This window comes from Hippichthys cyanospilos, chromosome 10 (genome assembly GCF_059441005.1).
Source record: "Hippichthys cyanospilos isolate Australia breed blue-spotted pipefish chromosome 10, RoL_Hcya_1.0, whole genome shotgun sequence".
NCBI lineage: Eukaryota > Metazoa > Chordata > Actinopteri > Syngnathiformes > Syngnathidae > Hippichthys > Hippichthys cyanospilos.
In genome coordinates this window covers 11,354,334-11,371,554 of record NC_142378.1, presented here as the reverse complement: position 1 = coordinate 11,371,554, position 17,221 = coordinate 11,354,334, and the positions used below count along the sequence as shown (strand labels likewise).

Sequence of the window (17,221 nt, the reverse complement as noted above, 5' to 3'; positions counted from 1 at the left end):
CGGTCATGTTCCACCACAATGTGTGGAAAAATAACATGTTCATTTTAACGATTACAAACTAAATAGAAGGATAAGCAGTTCAGAAAATTTAAAAAATATAGGTTCATTACTTTTCTGACATAAACATGCATACCGCGTATTAAAGGGAATACATGTCTGCATATAGGAAACAATTTTGCATTTGTTAATAATGAACCCATCGCAACAAGTTGCGGGAGGTGGAATAAAGAATTTTCTCACGTCACTTTCCATCTACAAAGAGGACACTTCTATAGCTGGTGATAAAACACTAATTCACATTGTTAATCACAGTAATATCTATGTAATAAAAGTCCATTTTAAGACCACTGTAAAAATATGATGGCTCAGCATTCTCGTTTCCTCATAGGTTTTAAAATACGTGAGAAGAGCAGCGAGCAGCATCCATACGCAGTCACATCATCAATATTACAGGCAAACCTTGCCTGGGTGCTTGAAACTGATAGCACTTTTTTTTTTTTCATTTATTTATTTTTTTGAAAGGATTAAGTCTGTGTGAAATTTGGGGAAGTGCTTCAATTCCAGGCGCACTTGTGAGAGAAGTATGCGTAGGTTGTTTGATTTGGATCCCCAAAAACATTAGTGCTCATGGGAATAAACTATAAAATTAACCCTATATACTGACTGTATGTGCTGACATATTTGTTTGATTAAAATGAAAGTATGCTTGCACAAATTCCTCTTCAGAGTAATAGCATTGCTTGCACGCTTCAACACTCACATCTAGCGAGCCAGTCACGTATTTAATCACACAATTTGACACGCAGCGTGGGCCCTCAGGTTGTGTGTTAAAATTTCCTTTGTTCCCCCCTCTTCTCCTTACTTAGCACATCGCTCATTGTGCTGTTGTCTTTGCCTTTCTCGTTTTATTTTTAATCCTGCTACTTAGGCGTAATGTTTTGCAGATGAAAGACAATGGACGAAACGTTAACATGCTATCTATTCCCAAAACCACAACACAAACATGACATGTACAAAAAGTGTATGGAAATTCCTGTGATAGAACCACTGGATTAAACATGTTTGAGCACATTGTGGCATGAAAGCTGTTAAAAACAGCAGCAACTAGGTGAAGGTTGTAGATTTGATGCTATTATTTTTATTGGCCAAATTCTTATAAATCAGTCACGGATAATACATTACATTGCAAATCAACAGCAGATTTACTTTATTGTCACTTAGATGCACTCGATTGCATACACATGAAAAGGCTTTTGCTGAGAAGCTCCAATAAAATACATGATATGTTTCAAAAGGATAAAATAAGATTAAAAAAACCATAATGCAATTCCAAGAGACAGTACCCATAAGGTAACATTCAGGGAAATGTGTGTTATTGCACATTTACAGTTGTTGCACCTTGTAGCGCTTTTGTTCAAGAGTCTGATGGCTTGCGGAAAGAAACTTTCTCAGTCTGGTTGCGTGGGCTGGAAGGTTCTTACAGCCTCGCACTTTCTTGGACCTCAGTGAGGTGAACAGCCTTTAATGGAACCGTTTTCTGAACCCGTTTGGGATTTTTATCTATCAACTGACCATGATTATTATACCTCTTTAAAGAGTTTATCTTGATGATAACCTGACATAACATACTGCATATTTGTTTTTTCTTTACTTCTGAACCATTGAAAACATTGAGAGTAGGGACATCAGTTTTATAAATAGACAATTTATGGATTCCTTAACAAAACGAATAAACCATAAAAACTGATAAACCTTTAAAAATTAAACCAACGAGTGCTCCAATATCCCACGATCTACTTTTTTTTTTTTTCCTGGGTTTGCCCTGGTTGTAATCGCAGAGCTAAAACTATGAGTCACCGATACTGCTCAGCTGCATAAGTACTGCAAATAGGATGCACACTAATCTGCACCATCCTTTGACGGACGTCACATTGTGACCACAACACGAGCCCAAAACCATGCACAATAGCTTAACGGCATTGCACCACCCAACAACTGTAACTGTGTTTTACTGCTTGAATCATTGACAGTAGAGGGAGAGCGACGTAAACATCTTAGCTCGGCCGCATCAGGAGCAAGAATGGTGATGTTACAACGCAGTCGTCCACCGCAGCACACGCACCAGCTCTCATGTTATAATTGCACGGGCATAATTAATTATAAAACAAATCGACTGTTAATCCAAGTAATAACAATAAGGTTTTGGTGAAAGTAATACCATACTATATATAACCTGTGTGCAACTGTTCGCTCTGCCTGTTTTATTTTATTTTGTCCATTAAGCAGTTATTATGAAAGTGCTCATATAGGCTATCTCTGCTAACATGGTGGAGCTGAGACAAAATGATTTGGTTTTCATCACATTGTAGTAATGGTTTTAAACCTTTTACCGTGATGGTATAATGAGCATTAAGTGAAAGACTTAATGCAAATAGTGAGGAAGTAAACACCTGTCTGGAATTATTGATTTTATTCTCTTCTCACAATGAATTCTTGCTCATGAACTAATGAGCAATTTAAAGGTCTTGCCATTTAGCAAGTTTTTAAGTGTCAGTCTCACATCAAAATACTTTGGCTTTTTGTTCAGCTAGCCTAAAAAAACGCGTCAGTTTTTATTTTCTATTTTCGGCATTTAATGCCAAATCCTGCTGAACTAGTCATTTAGTCATGCTTCTAAAAACATCCATTCCCTCCCCCAACACTCATCCATCAAATTGCACTATCGATCGCCTCACAGGATTATACTATGCTACGCGCTGTCTGAGACAAGACGCGTGTCATGCCGATGCACTATTGATTGGTTTCAAGTAGGAGCCACCTCACACGGCTCACCAACAAAACTGGCAGGGTTGAAAATTGAGACAATTGGGTGGACGAGAATCAACTTAATTAGATAGCACGCAATTGCTAAATGATGTTTCATTTTGCAGAAAATTGGTGGAAATTATGCACTCCTGCAAGATTCCATTAGTTGTTAAGATACTATTATTAATCATTTCACCTGTAATGGTGTTAGTTTTCCTGTTGACCTTGAACCTCAATTTAGGATATTAATTGTCTAACCTTGAATCTTTATACAAATTTATCATTCGCTGGCAAGACAACCACTTTGAACATCTTTTCAGTGGTCATAAACTGTCCATTTCAGATTATATCGCCTATCTTGCCTCGTGCCTGAAGTCAGCTGGGATAGGCACCAGCAAGCCTGTGACCATTGTGAGGATAAGCGGCTTTTGCTAATGGATAGATGTTTTAAATGTGTGTTTTTATATGAGTTTTACACTTTTTTGGCTACTCACCTCTTCCATGTTTCTGCAGGATGGTCAATCCAGGACAGTACGGCAGTTCCAGTTTACCGACTGGCCAGAGCAAGGCGTCCCAAAATCCGGCGAGGGCTTCATCGACTTTATTGGCCAGGTGCATAAAACCAAGGAGCAATTTGGACAGGATGGCCCAATCTCTGTCCACTGCAGGTAGGAGAACCCCTATTACCTTGTAATATATATGGGACCTTCACAATATAATTTATTTTAAATTCTTAAGATGTTCTATTGAAGAGAACAGACCATGCATATCATGACAAACTTATATATATGTGACCCACAATATATACCATATATTTTGAATTCTTAAGATTTTCTATTGAAGAGAAGAGACCATGCATATCATGAAAAACGTATATATATGGGACCCACAATATATACAATATATTTTGAATTCTTAAGATTTTCTATTGAAGAGAACCAACCATGCATAATATAACAGTATTAAATCCAAAGACAGTCACATTTTTTCAACCAACACTGTTATTAAATAGCATACTGCCTGCTGTGGTGTAGTCCTCGCAGCATCACAGAGTATTAAACTCCCTCTCTTTTTTGCCATGGTAATATTCTGGACCTCCACAGGCCCATTTCTTTCATAATTGATAAGGCTGAGATGCAGCTTGGCATTTGCAAAGAGGAGGAACATGAAATAAAACAGCCATTCTTTTTTGTTTTTATGATCCATGATGGATTCCAATACCTGGGGTGTAGAATCCAAGGTAACCTACATCATTAACTTGGTGTACTGGACTTGGGGAGAACCTGATATTTGCTTGTGGTCATGATCCAGAGCTCAGATTATTCATATTTAGTGATGGGCCTTGCGAATGAGTCATTTTTGTATCTTTTGTATGAAAATATGGTGTGATACAGCAATGTATTCACACTGCAAAATTAAATTATTTTAAATATGTATATTTAAAATATTTAATGTATATATTATAAAAATGTAAACATTCAATTGGTTACATTTGTCCCAGAATTGTTTTAATTTTTAATAATTGCATACTAGGTGAAGTGCCAAATTTGTTTCAAAAATACCTTTCATAAGGTTTTGTTGTATTGCAGAGTATTTAAAGTGCAAAACATGAACATTTACGATATATTCCTTCAAATGTTTTCAAGGAATTGCCAGCTGCAATTTAAGATGGTTACGACTGCTTCAAAGTCGATGAGCAAACGCATTAACAGTATGACTCATTTTCTTTCTGTCAAGTAAATATATTTTTATTTTCTAAATGAGGAATTTCAGCTATTGTTCCACATTAGTGTCACACGGGTCCAATGATATCATCTAGCATTACGTCGCCTTTCCCCGATTTAGGAAGCCATCCGCCACCATGCCATCCAATGGCCCGCTGAGACTTCAAAACTTTGTCACTGGAGGACTAGCGAATGTAATTTTAAGGAACCATTTTCTTAGGCCTACATTGTTGTACGAATAATTCTTGTGGAACTACTATAATTCTTTAATGCAGTCATTCTCAACCAGTGGCATAGCCCCTCTGAAATATGTTTTAAGCCTCATGAGGAAATACAGAAGTACCTTGACATAAGGTATACGTACCGCCATTTGCCTTGACATACACCCAAAGGTATATGTACCCCAATTTGAGAACCACTGCCTTGATGAAGACTTCCATTGGTTTCATGGGCAGAATATACACTACATTTAACTGTTGTAAAGAGGTGGGTCACGGAGGGTATTCAACCTTGATAGATTTTTATCTTTTTTTTTAAAGAATATGAAAAGATGCTGCACTCTGAACAAGGTCATTTTGATGTTAAAATAATACAGAGTGAGTGAATAGCAACTCCCTTCACTCCCTTTGAACGCTTTTTTTTTAACCACATTTTTTTTGGAAAGCCATAGAAAAAGTAACATTTACTATCAGTTCAGTCATGTTTTAGAAGTCATTTAAAAGGGAGTTCTTTTCATGTTTTTTTTCCTGTTGATATTCAATCTGTCTTTTTCTATCGAATTAAAGCATATGTGTCATGCTACCTTTGATACCAAGATTGGTTTCTTTGCAGGCACCTTGCTTTGTCGTCTCTTTGATGAAGGCATTGTCCTTTTCCCTTAGTCGGCGCCTTCCTCATCTGTCATCCCAATTTCGAGTTCCTAATCCCCCGCTCTACTCCCTCATTTAGTTTCAATCCCTTCATTCCCCCAGCCATCCTTTATTCCGCTCCCACCAAGCACTCCACTTCTCCCCGCCTCCATTCTTTTTCTCAGCCACTATCTAATAGACCTTTGTGCGTTTTGTCATTAATTGCCTGATTACGCTGCGTGAATGGAAGACTCCAAATTCTCTCGGGCGGCCATGGTTGGTCAACCCTTTCATATTTGGAGAGAATGGATGCTACTGGTGAGAGAAGAGGAGTTTAGAATCCATGTGACAAAGCTGTGATCGACTCCCTAGAAGCGGCTTTGGGCGGCCTTAGCGACACAGCAGAACTGAAAGTCGGCGAGGATGTTAGTGGGTGGTAGAAAGGCAGGTCAGCTAAGAACAACCATGTTTTATATTATAAAGGTCTTTTTAAGACTTTGGTCTTTGAAAGTTTTGTTCTCTGACACACGCACGCACAGACATACCCCCTAGCGCTTTAGCCATCGCTTCCGTTGATCAGTCAACAAAATAGCTTTAGCATTTGGAGGAAGCCTAAATAAAATTGTTGTCATATCAATTATTGTTCCTTTGGTGAAGTGGAAGTCATTTCACAGCAAAGCAGCTTAGAGAGGCAGCTTTGAAGTATTTACGGATTCCAGTTAAGACTCAAGACAGTATTTCTGGACAGCAGCTGCAGCCAGAAAGATGTCAAGATGTTTTTGTTATTTATCTGACAAATAGATTGCTTTCATCCTTGCCATCATTACTGTGACCTTGCCTCTTGATTGATGGTTGTCAAGGTTTCCAATTAGTTGCCTTCAGTGTGAGCCAAGAAGTTGACTTGCACAGCATGCATTTTAGAAAGGGGAGAAGATTATTGTATTTTATTTGCAAGAGGTCCTAATTCTGCAATTCTAATTTGTATGTACACAGTGCTGGTGTGGGCAGAACTGGCGTCTTTATCACCCTCAGCATCGTCCTGGAGCGAATGCGTTACGAAGGCGTTGTTGATATCTTCCAGACAGTGAAGATGCTCCGGACACAGAGACCAGCGATGGTCCAAACTGAGGTCAGATGTTCCTTGCGTGATACACACAAAGATATTTCCAACTTTAAAGAATACAATTGTAGTTTAACCACTGTGGTTTGTATTTTAAACAAAAATGGTGTGATAGAAATTCATCAGAATGTGCTAGAAATTGCTTGCACTGCAAGGGTTGGACACCCAAACTTGCCTTTAACTTTAATCACATTGCACACTTGATACTGCCATTTTTATAGCAAAATAGACCAGATAATACATTAAAAAATGAACAGCACCGTTTTTCAACACGTATGATGTCAGTGATTGTATGAACTCCTCAAAACTGAATATAAAAGGTGCTGCGCAGGGTATGTTATTATTTTAAGATTTAAAAGGATGGCATTACTTATTTGGCCAGTATTAGCACTAAAATGTTTATCATTAATCTGATGTAAAAATATATATTTTTCATCTATAATTAATACCTTAAAAATACACTTTTCCACTTACTGTTGACTGAAAATGATAAGGCTCAAGTAATGACAGATCAGGGGTTACCTGTTTTCTGGGTTTTGTCTTGTGATGTTTGCAAGATGCGATTGGCTGTTACCTGAGTCTTCCTTTTTCACATCTTCATTTTGCTCCTTAACTTGAACTCTCACCCACAACAGGAGACTATCAGGTTATGTCAAACATAATGACAACCAATCTGTGGCTGTGACTTCAGGATGAATGCACCTTTTGTTTTCCAATCTGCAACAACTCAAGCACTAAAGTCTGATGAAATAAAACCCAGATCTAATTAGCATACAGAAAACATAGCTTTAGAGATTTAAAATTAGATCCACTCGATTGAAAAAATATACAGATTTAAATATATCTAATTGATCTCGATTACTGTTATTTTGACACACCTGTTTTTTTCTGCTTAAAGTGGCTAAATTATTTAGTAATCATTCGAATGTATTTTCATGGAGTGAGCTGCTGTTAATATTTGCACTATTAATGTTTATACACAGGGCCAAATCAAACGAAGGACACTAGAAAATTTCCATAGTGTGTGGCTTTAGTTACCGGATATTCAACAGACGGCTGGAATTAAACAAATTATTAATGAACGGAATTGTAATATGCAATATGAAGGGTTATGCCCGCTGCGGGGAGTCTCATTAAACAACCTGGACATGCCAGCACCTCATACTCAGCCCTCTGAACCAGTGGGGGATAAAACCGCGTGTTCCAGAGGCAGTTTGACGGCATCTCATTAAACAGGAAATGCAGTTGGTTTCAAGCAGTCCTTGATGCCTCGCTGCCCTGACACCGGGCGCCTATCTTTAGACAGCACTTACTGGCTTCAAACGCCGCCTGCGTTGCGGCAGGTTAACAGAGCGCCGGCCCACCTGGGACCTGCTGACCACCTGCCTCTGAACAGAATGTGCATGAATGTCCTCAACTTTGTTTGAGGGCAGCTACATTTAATTAAAGTTGAGTGGAAGTAGCTATCAAATGACCTCTAAAAGTTTCTGGTTAAAAAAAAAAAAAAAACAGCCATGAAATGCATTGAATGTTTTTCATGGCATAATCCGCATTTAAAAACGAACGCTTTTTATGATGTGGCAATCAAAGCTTTGCTCAAAGTACTGTAAAGATTATATCTCCCCTTCCGTTCTTCTACAGGATGAGTACCAGTTCTGCTATCACGCCGCTCTGGAGTACTTAGGAAGCTTTGATCACTATGCAACGTAAAAGCCATCCCTTTCCCCCTTGAGTCCTGTCACCCCCTCAACAGTCTGCTGAGCCATAGAAACTTGAATTTTGAAACAGCGGTGTCACAACAATCGCACCGCTCCTCATTCAGACGCATTAAACCAAGATACCAGATTTGTACACACAACTCCAACCAGAATAATTTCAATTGGACCCAGTTAGCTCAGACTTCAGTTAAGGAAAGAAGACCGTCATCAGGAGCGGCATTGGCTCAAGCTGTGGGGGCAATCCAAGTGTCTGAAATCTAACCTTACCTCAAGTGTTTCCATAAAGACATTGTAAACATTCACAAAAAAAAAAAAAAAAAGTCACAACAGATGGCAACGAGATATCATGAGATGGCTGTAGCCAAAATGGAGTGGACTTCTTTCGTGAGTTTTGCTATACCTGGATTTAAAGGAAGCTCAAAGTATCTTTTTTTTTTTCCCCTTCTCAGCAATTTTGGTGGGTAATATTCAAAGATTTGACCAAATCGTGGTTGTCTATATGAGAAATGTGTCCTTCATGCTCCCAACCACAAGCAAAATGGCTGCCTATTGAATCGGCAGAGAAACAAGACACACTAATGATGCGCAATGTTTGTTTGAAGAAAGTGTGGCAGTACATCTCACATCACACGATCAGAAGGCAAGTTGTCAGGACAAAAGCAGCGTCACATAGCTTCGGATGGGTTCTGTCACCGATGGGAATCTCTTTTGCAAGTCATTAGAGAGCTCTGGGAAGCTGTGCCTGCGAAACGAAGCAGCGGCTTGCTCGTCTATGAGAATTTTTCTTCTCTTTTTTTTTTTTTTTACACAAGCTTTGGGGTTGCAGTCCATTACAAGACGTACATCTGGTGAAAAGCTTTTTAACAAATGGATAAAGCAGACATGTTGGGGCCACAAAGCCTTTCTTTGTGTACAGTGACAAATGGTCATCATCGATACTTCAATGTGTTTTTTGCATTTATTTTTCTTTTTAACCAAACATGCTGCATATTTCGTGTGTGACTCAAAATAGGTTCTTATTTCAAAAGATGAAAAAAAATTGGGCGTTTCAAATACAAACCAGGTATTTGACACATTTGATTTCAGAGTCATCGAACATTTATTCATTTGTTAAATATTTACTTTGAACCCTTTTTACTCTGTGGATAACAAAGGCAGAGCTTGTTGGCTCTCAAAATCTTCGGTACAAGTAACTTGCACATCCTTGAGAAAAAGAACTTGAATAAAGTCCCCGCCAAAAAACTGCAGGTTGGATATGACGCACTAATTTAAATGTGACTCCTGAGATGAGCTCAGCGGGCTTTTATTTTGAGGTGTCAACGCTTTGGTATGTGCTTCTTTGGACTCTACGAAGGTTTCCAAAAGCTGCGCACAAAACAAGCAGAGCGATGGACAGAACTGTGTGTAATCTTTTTGTATTTCCAAAAAAGCCTTATTGTTATTGTAACATTATGAAAACATCAGTGTTGTATTACGATGACTTATTTTGCATTACATAGCTAACTTTTTTCTTTTCTTTTTTAACAGAGATGTTGTATTGCATTTTCTAAAAAAAAAATAGCAAAAGAGAAGTGCTTATTTGTTCATATTATGTTAAAAGACATTCTATTTTTTCACTGTAGAAATCTTCAGTATTACATGTCTGTGTGGACGTGCGCATATATGTAGATATATACGGCACTCACACATTCAAATATATTTAAATGCAGACTATAAAAATACAGTATATCCATCTTAGAATAAATCATGCCTATTTTTTTGTTCTCTTGCCCTACCAGCCCAGTGCTTGGAAATAGGATGACGTCTTTTGTTTTCCATTTTAGCTTCTTCTTTTTTTTTTTCTAAAAACATTGTGTGTCTTACAAAACAACATGTTTGTTTGCCCCGTTTGGATCCTCATCCTGGTTTAGATGAGGATATGCATTGCAGATTGATTTTCATAGAATTGCACATTAACATTAATTTTGTATACATTAGTATTTGCTATTATTCTATTATCTTTTTTTTTTTTTTTTTTTACAGCTGAGGCAAAATGTGTCCACATTTTATCCAAGAAGACAAAAATTGTATTCTATTGTTATCTGAATCAGCCAAATTTGACATACTGCACTTGGTATGACCATATACAAGCTATGACCCTCGGCTTTTTTTTTTTTTTTTAACACTTATGTACACTGTACATTCTTGTTTTGTTTTTTTATTTTTTTTGTTTTGTTTTTTTTACTTATTGTTTTCCAACATAATGTGGTAATTATTTTTTGTTACATATACACAATGTTCTACATGTAAATAAACAAATATATAGATTATATGTATTTGTAAATCATTCAACCTTCAAGCTTAAGTGATGCATTGGAACAGTGCGAGGAGTTGCTTATTGCCAACTTGATATTGGTTTAATTTTCTTCGGGTAAGAACTTTCTCCAATCATGCTCCCTGGCCTTTACAGCTGCCATTTGTTTATTTCCCTGATTTTTTTATTTTCCTTATACAGGCTAAACTGGAAGCACCTGATCACACAACCCAATTAGATCATAAAAGAAGGCAAATGTGCTTGTCATCTCACTACTTTTGCCCGTAAATACCAGTTAATATTTCTGTCAAATGCATCCAGAATAAACCAGATACAGTATGGCTGCGTTGTGACTAGTGTTTTTCGACATCCTATGTACAGGATCTTCTTCTTTTTTTTTTTTTTTTTTTTTTTTACGGGACGCAAAATGAAATCAGGAGTGGAAAAAACGAAGGCAAAATCAAAACAACCAAAAAACTTCGCAAGCAAAGCAAATTCGCATTCCCAGCACAACGTTAGGAACAGCTGGAACTTTGACATGTTTCATCAAAATGGAAAAACCCTTGCTGTGGAACTGATGGGAGCGCCCATGCCGAAACTGTAACTGTGGAGGTCTTTGGAAGCTTGTGCAATAGAACTTTTTTGACTCTGTTTCAACACCTGCCACAATCATTGGAAAATGTCATATAAAACGAGGGGTGAGACGAACAGAAAAGACAAAGAAAAGAATCAAGTGTTATCCACAACATCCTGACAGAATGATCAAGAACTTCAAACTAGTTTTCATTTGTATGAGAGCCAAGTGCTGTCACTTTCAAACGATTACATCTAAATGAAAAATGATTGGTTTTAAGCCACTGTGTATGTAGATATGTTGACTTTGTATTAAAGAAATGTTGTCTGAAAAACAGCTTTTCCTGGGATTTTATGTTATGATGATGGATTTACCTACACTTGCCGAAAAAAAACTTTGAAAAATGCCATTTTTACCGCTTATCCGGTTACAGGCTGGGGGGGCAGAGCTAAAGCAGGGAAGCCCATACTTCCTCCTTCCCAACCTCTCCTTCCAACTCTACCAGGAGGATCCTGAGGCGTTCTGAGGATCCTAGGACCGCTGGGAGTCTCTCCAGCATACCCCGGGTTGTCCCTGGGATCACCTGGTCGGATATGCCTGAAACATTTAACCAGGGACCAGGGAGGCCTCCAAGAAGCATCCTGCCCAGATCCCAGAGTCAATCTCAGCTCGCTCGATGAATGTAGAAGGGTACCCCTTTCCATGGACTCACTACCTGAGGGAGGGGCCATAGCGGTCAATTCCCTTGTGGGTTGGACGGTGGCCAAAGGCAGGGGGGACCTTAATGGTCCAATCCCCAGCTTCAGAAGCTAGCTCTAAGGAAATGAAAAGTCCCCTCTCTGGCAAGGGCAAGCTAAATAAAACAATAGTAATTGTCACCAAGGATTAACCTAAATACCTCCTCAAAACTATTTGAAGTCATCTTAAATCCTTAAATTTTGCTCTTCACAGATGAACATGAGAAACCTGATCAATATTTTCAAGGACTTATATCTGTACATGATTTTATTTGAAGACACCCACTTTTAATATGAGAAAAAGCTCTGGCGCATATGACTGTAATGTTCTCTTGTTCAAGTGCATCCCGTTACACTGAAACTATAAATAATGCTATATTTTTCATTTAGTTTGAGAATTTCCATTTGTCTGTACAGACTACATAAGAAGTTAGCTGTGTAACACATAGATAGTGTAGAGTGTGTACGGATTAAGAGAATTTTTTTGGAACATCTGGAAAACGACAGAAAAACACTGGGTGTAAGTATTAGCATAAGGTTTTTATGCAGTTAATGAGGACATGATTAACCTTTAGCAAAGAAATTTAAAAAAAAAAAATGGCGGATGAAAGGCCCTGTTCATGTCATCTTTGGAGAAAGGCTCACCAATGTTCACTGATGACAACACGTTATGACGGAAGCAAAATAAAGCCAATTCAAAGAATAATGCAATCAAACAGAAAGCGCATTCATTTCACATGTAAAAAAAGAGACCTAAAAAAAAACAACAACTTTATTATTTAAAGCTGGAAAAACATGAAAGAATCCAAATGTTTGTGATTTCAATAGATCATAAAATGGAAGCAGTTATTGCCAGCTAAGATTTTGCAATTTGAACTTCATTTCCTGGAATCCTCAAAACAGGGAGCTGTCAGCTGAATAAGCAGACAGTGTGGGCTTTTAGATCATTCAACCCGGGGAATAGTGGTCGCATTGGTTTGGGCCTCAGGCACAACCACACCGGATGACCACCATCACGCAACTAAATAATAAATCCTATTCACTCCAATTTACTTTGTCTCTTCTCTTGCATAATGACAAAATGTGTTTCTACAAATAATCTTGTCTTCTAAAATGTTAATCATATGCAAGTGACCAAAAAGTACTGTAACATACAAGCTAAAATTTCGGTTTTCACTTTTTCACTCCACAGCAAAAAAAAAAAAAAAAAAAATAGAGGATTTGTCCTTATTGTTCTAAGCGTGCAAATACTTTGAATAGCTTACTGCAAGTTTGAACTGAAACCTGCATGTCCACATTCTAGGGATTTTTTAAAGAATATACTGTGCTGTATTTAAAGAAAAAAAAAAGACAGCTGTGTTCATATTTTCTTGCAAGAAACTTGGGGGCAGATTTTTGGAAAACAAATTTATTATCTACATCTGTCAACTTTGAAAGGCTTCTGTCCATTCGTATTCCTAATGAGTACAATTCCAAAAATAATGAATTGTTAAACAAAATACTCAAGTCCAGCTCCTCCTAACTACAGTGCATTGGAAATGATGAAAGACCATGATTTAATCATAGCACCATTGTTTGCAAACTTCTGTGTTTCTTTTCAGTTCATTGTTGCAGCAGACCACAAAAAGGTTTTACTTTCAGTGCAATGAATGAATAGAGTGAATGAATAGAACATAGTGCTGACCATAATGTATAATTTACATTTTGGTTTAAGAAATTGCTCTTTTGACTTCTTGTGGTCAACCGAGACAGTTGTTGTTTTATATACTACCTGTATCCGTGCGTGCATGTGTGTGTGTGTGTGTGTTAGGGTTTATATATATATATATATATATATATATATATATATATATATATATATATATATATATATATATATATATATATATATATATATATATATATATATATAATAATTCTATTTTATGTTTGCTTGGGTATACAGTATTGGGTTCATTCTCATCATTCCAACATGTCTGCCAAGATAGCTATTTGTTGTGCGTAGAACAATCTTGTCAAAGCTAAATTTTATCTAAAAATATGTTTATATTCTCACTTTATTATATTTAATAAGTCCACATCCCCCAATGGTGTAAGTCACCTGACAAGTACAAGGGCTAAAGCTTTATCTTTGGATTTAAAAATAACATTTGAATTTTCATTCCTTTAATTTGAAACATGGGTTTTTTTTTTCAATTAAGAGTGCAGAAAACATCCATTAATTGATTCAACTTACTGTTTGTTTTCATGCTTAGCACTTAATGAAATACTAAGCATACAGTATATGTTGTTCTTTGTTTTCCAACACATTAGTATATCTTTTGAGCCGATCTTGATTCAGCACAAGATAATTAACAGAAATGGAAGAGTATTGTCTTGAAAATTCTGAGGATTTGGATTTGAGATTGAAAAGCATTAATCCATGATCAAAAATAATGATTTTGATACATTGTTGATTATTATCATTGCACCTCTAAATAATAATTGTAATAATGGGTTTCAAAAGACATATACTTTTAACTGTTTTTCAGAATAACTATTTTGCATGTATATACCAGTTCCGTTTGAAATCCCGAACTGAATTCACAACGACCCCTAATTTCCATATTTTTAATACTGTGGAACATCCGGGTGCGCTTTTACAAAAGTCTTACCAACTGCAATTATTTTTGGACTCGAGCTTTCCTCCATGGTCTCCTCTCATGACTTTTCTTTACTTGTCATGTTTTAGTTATTGAACATTTGAGAGCTATGTGTGATAGCAATGCAAGCATTTGGGTGAGCCTTTAACCGACACTTTCGAATCACTTTAGCAACTTAATGTGTCTAACTTGTCTTGCAGCCTCTCAAACTTTCATCCTCTTAGCTTGTCGTTTTCAATATTTGGCCTCTTGATCATTACCTCCCTTTGCGCAGAGTGTGTTAAATAGACAAATATCTGATGAAATATCTTTACCGTGATGCCTCAAGGGCAGGCAGCACTGACTTGATGGTTCAGTCATAATTACACAGCAGCTTCTATAGGAAAAAGCATGCAGGACAACCAATGAAGCAAACAGATGGTGCAATTTTTATGTTATTAGATTGCCTGATTAGCCGCCTCCTATATTTACCGACCTGGCACTTGACAAACATGCCGGCGCTTCCTTAAGCCCTTCTTCAAGCTGGATAAATGCCATGCACACCGCCTGATAAGGGTGTACCTTCACCTCCTCGTATTTGCTCTCTCATCCATCCTCCAGAGAGAGGGGCTCTTCTCCTATCTGTTTACTTGGAGGTTGTATGGTCACAAAGGGAAAAGAAATTGATAGCAAATCCCTGTGGCTTTTTTTTTCTGTGGAAACTGTAGACTTCTGCAATCTGCAGCAACATTTCACTACATCACAGCAGAGACGACCATTCAAGGAAGTGAACTATACGACGAGTGCCACCCTATCTCATGGCTGACGATCCTAATTGTCTGCTCACTGCGCTGAGTTTCTCTCTTCTTTTTTTAATCGTGGAGAGCCAGCAGGCCGAGCGTTAAGGTTGACGAGGGAGTGAATTAGGGCGACGATTATGCAGTGATTCAGACAGTAGCTCATTAGGACCCAGCTAAGCAAGCAATCAACGAATCGATGTGACAGTGGACCCAAAAGCCACAGAAATGTGTAATAAATGGCAAAGCGATAAATTGGATTATCCACAGCCCCGTGGCCAAGTTCTTTTTGTCGTGAATGACGAATCAATCCAATCAAGTCACGTTTAAAAGAAGAAGTCAAAAGAAACAGGAAAAAGGTCGGCCGCGGAGGTTATCTGTCACGTAGGGGCCTTGTTAAGGTTGCGTTATTTTTTCCCCACAGCTCGTTTCCGTATGGTATTCAAGTCTCTGAAATATTCATGACGCACCATTAGGCCTTTATGAGCACATTTTATAATAAGACATGTACCGACATTTCAACTCCAGACAGAACAGTAAAAGTGTCACACGGGCATGATGCCTCATGCCTACTGATTCACTAAGAAGCCATCACAAGCTGGAATGAGCAACCGAGGAGCACTGATGCAGGAACTAATGTCGACGCAGCAGTAGGTGATCATATTGCATGTGTTGGCATGGAAAAACTGGTTTGCATCAACTCCAGCTTCCTGCTACTAACGTGACTAGAGCGTGTGCTATAGGAAGGAATCATTAAAACATATAACTCATTAAAATGCGCGTGAGTGTGAAACGTGTCCAGTCAAAACGCTCTCCACACACAAGTCGAGAGACCTCATGTTGGTACTCGGGAAAGACTTTGCTGCCATCTGCAGGAATCATGGGCTCCTGAATGTCATCCCATTTATAAGTAATGATGGGCAATTTCCATTCAATTTAACACAGATGATGTATTGAACTGTATTATCTTCTCTAGAGGCGCTTGTTCATGTTAATTACACTGTTCCGAAGCACACTCAGTCCCGCTTCAACTTGCACGCCAGTGGACCCACCAATGCACATCAGTCATTATGTGCAATAAAGCTATGTGGGAATGAAGTTTTGCTAATTGTTGTCAAAAAAAAGAACTTTAAGCATGGAAGTGTCTTTAATGGTTATATTCTCCGAATGGCCTGGGGATCGTCTGTGTGAAACATCTGCCAGCAGTAAACGTTGGTCGTTCTAAAAGTGTACAGCGCTATGGCTCCTGTGTTTATGTCCTCATGCTGTTATTTCCTATCATCTGTCTTATGTTCCCCGAGTCCTTGCAGCCTCTCGGTGTCCAACGAGAGTGCTGTTGCTGACAGATTGCTGTCATTAAAATAAAAAAGAGGGAAGAAGGCTTCTTTGCTTCTTTTCCCTCTTGTGGCCCATCAAGTAGACCTTTGGCTTTTTGTCCTCTGGCAGCATTGTTTCAACTCTGTTTACATCAGATTTCTGGGTATGTCATGTTGATCTTACTCTAGGGATTACCCCTGAGTGAAAATATGCATAATTGTCCATACTAATACATGCGCTGGACTGAAACACAGCACAGTGGCGGTAATCATCGCAGGTCCTAAACAAGATTAAATGAGACCAGGGTCTACCACATCAAACAGGATGCGACATATCACAGCAGGGTGTAAGATGCCGGCAGCCAGGGCACACATGGAACGGCATACCAAGGTAACCAGAATTCGGTAATGGAAAATGGGCACTTGATATTTGAGGTCCTAGAATACAGATGGTAGAAAACAACCAGGTCAAGATCCTGTGGGACCCAGACTGACAAACTGGTGTTCGCCAAAATAGCCTGATATAGTAGTGGTGGATAAACATCAGAAGACAGCAATTGTGATAGATGTAGCAATCCCGAGTGACAGCAACATCCCAAAAAAAACACTGGAGCTGGAGAAATACCAATGGCTGAAGGAAGAACTAGAGAAAATGTGGAGGGCGAGGA

At 38.2% G+C, this 17,221-nt stretch overlaps 1 protein-coding gene across 7 annotated transcripts in view; it reads left to right on the top strand.

Moving 5' to 3' along the window:
- Nucleotides 1–11,418, top strand: part of ptprsa (protein tyrosine phosphatase receptor type Sa) — a 216,680-nt gene extending 205,262 nt beyond the window's left edge. For all 7 annotated transcript variants that reach the window (XM_088426524.1, XM_088426528.1, XM_088426526.1 and 4 more), the window contains 3 exons: nt 3,319–3,473; nt 6,371–6,506; nt 8,139–11,418. In XM_088426524.1, the coding sequence (XP_088282650.1) occupies nt 3,319–3,473; nt 6,371–6,506; nt 8,139–8,207 (360 nt within the window). In that variant the 3' untranslated portion in view covers nt 8,208–11,418. The remainder of the gene's footprint in view (nt 1–3,318; nt 3,474–6,370; nt 6,507–8,138) is intronic.
- Nucleotides 11,419–17,221: the final 5,803 nt, after the last annotated feature.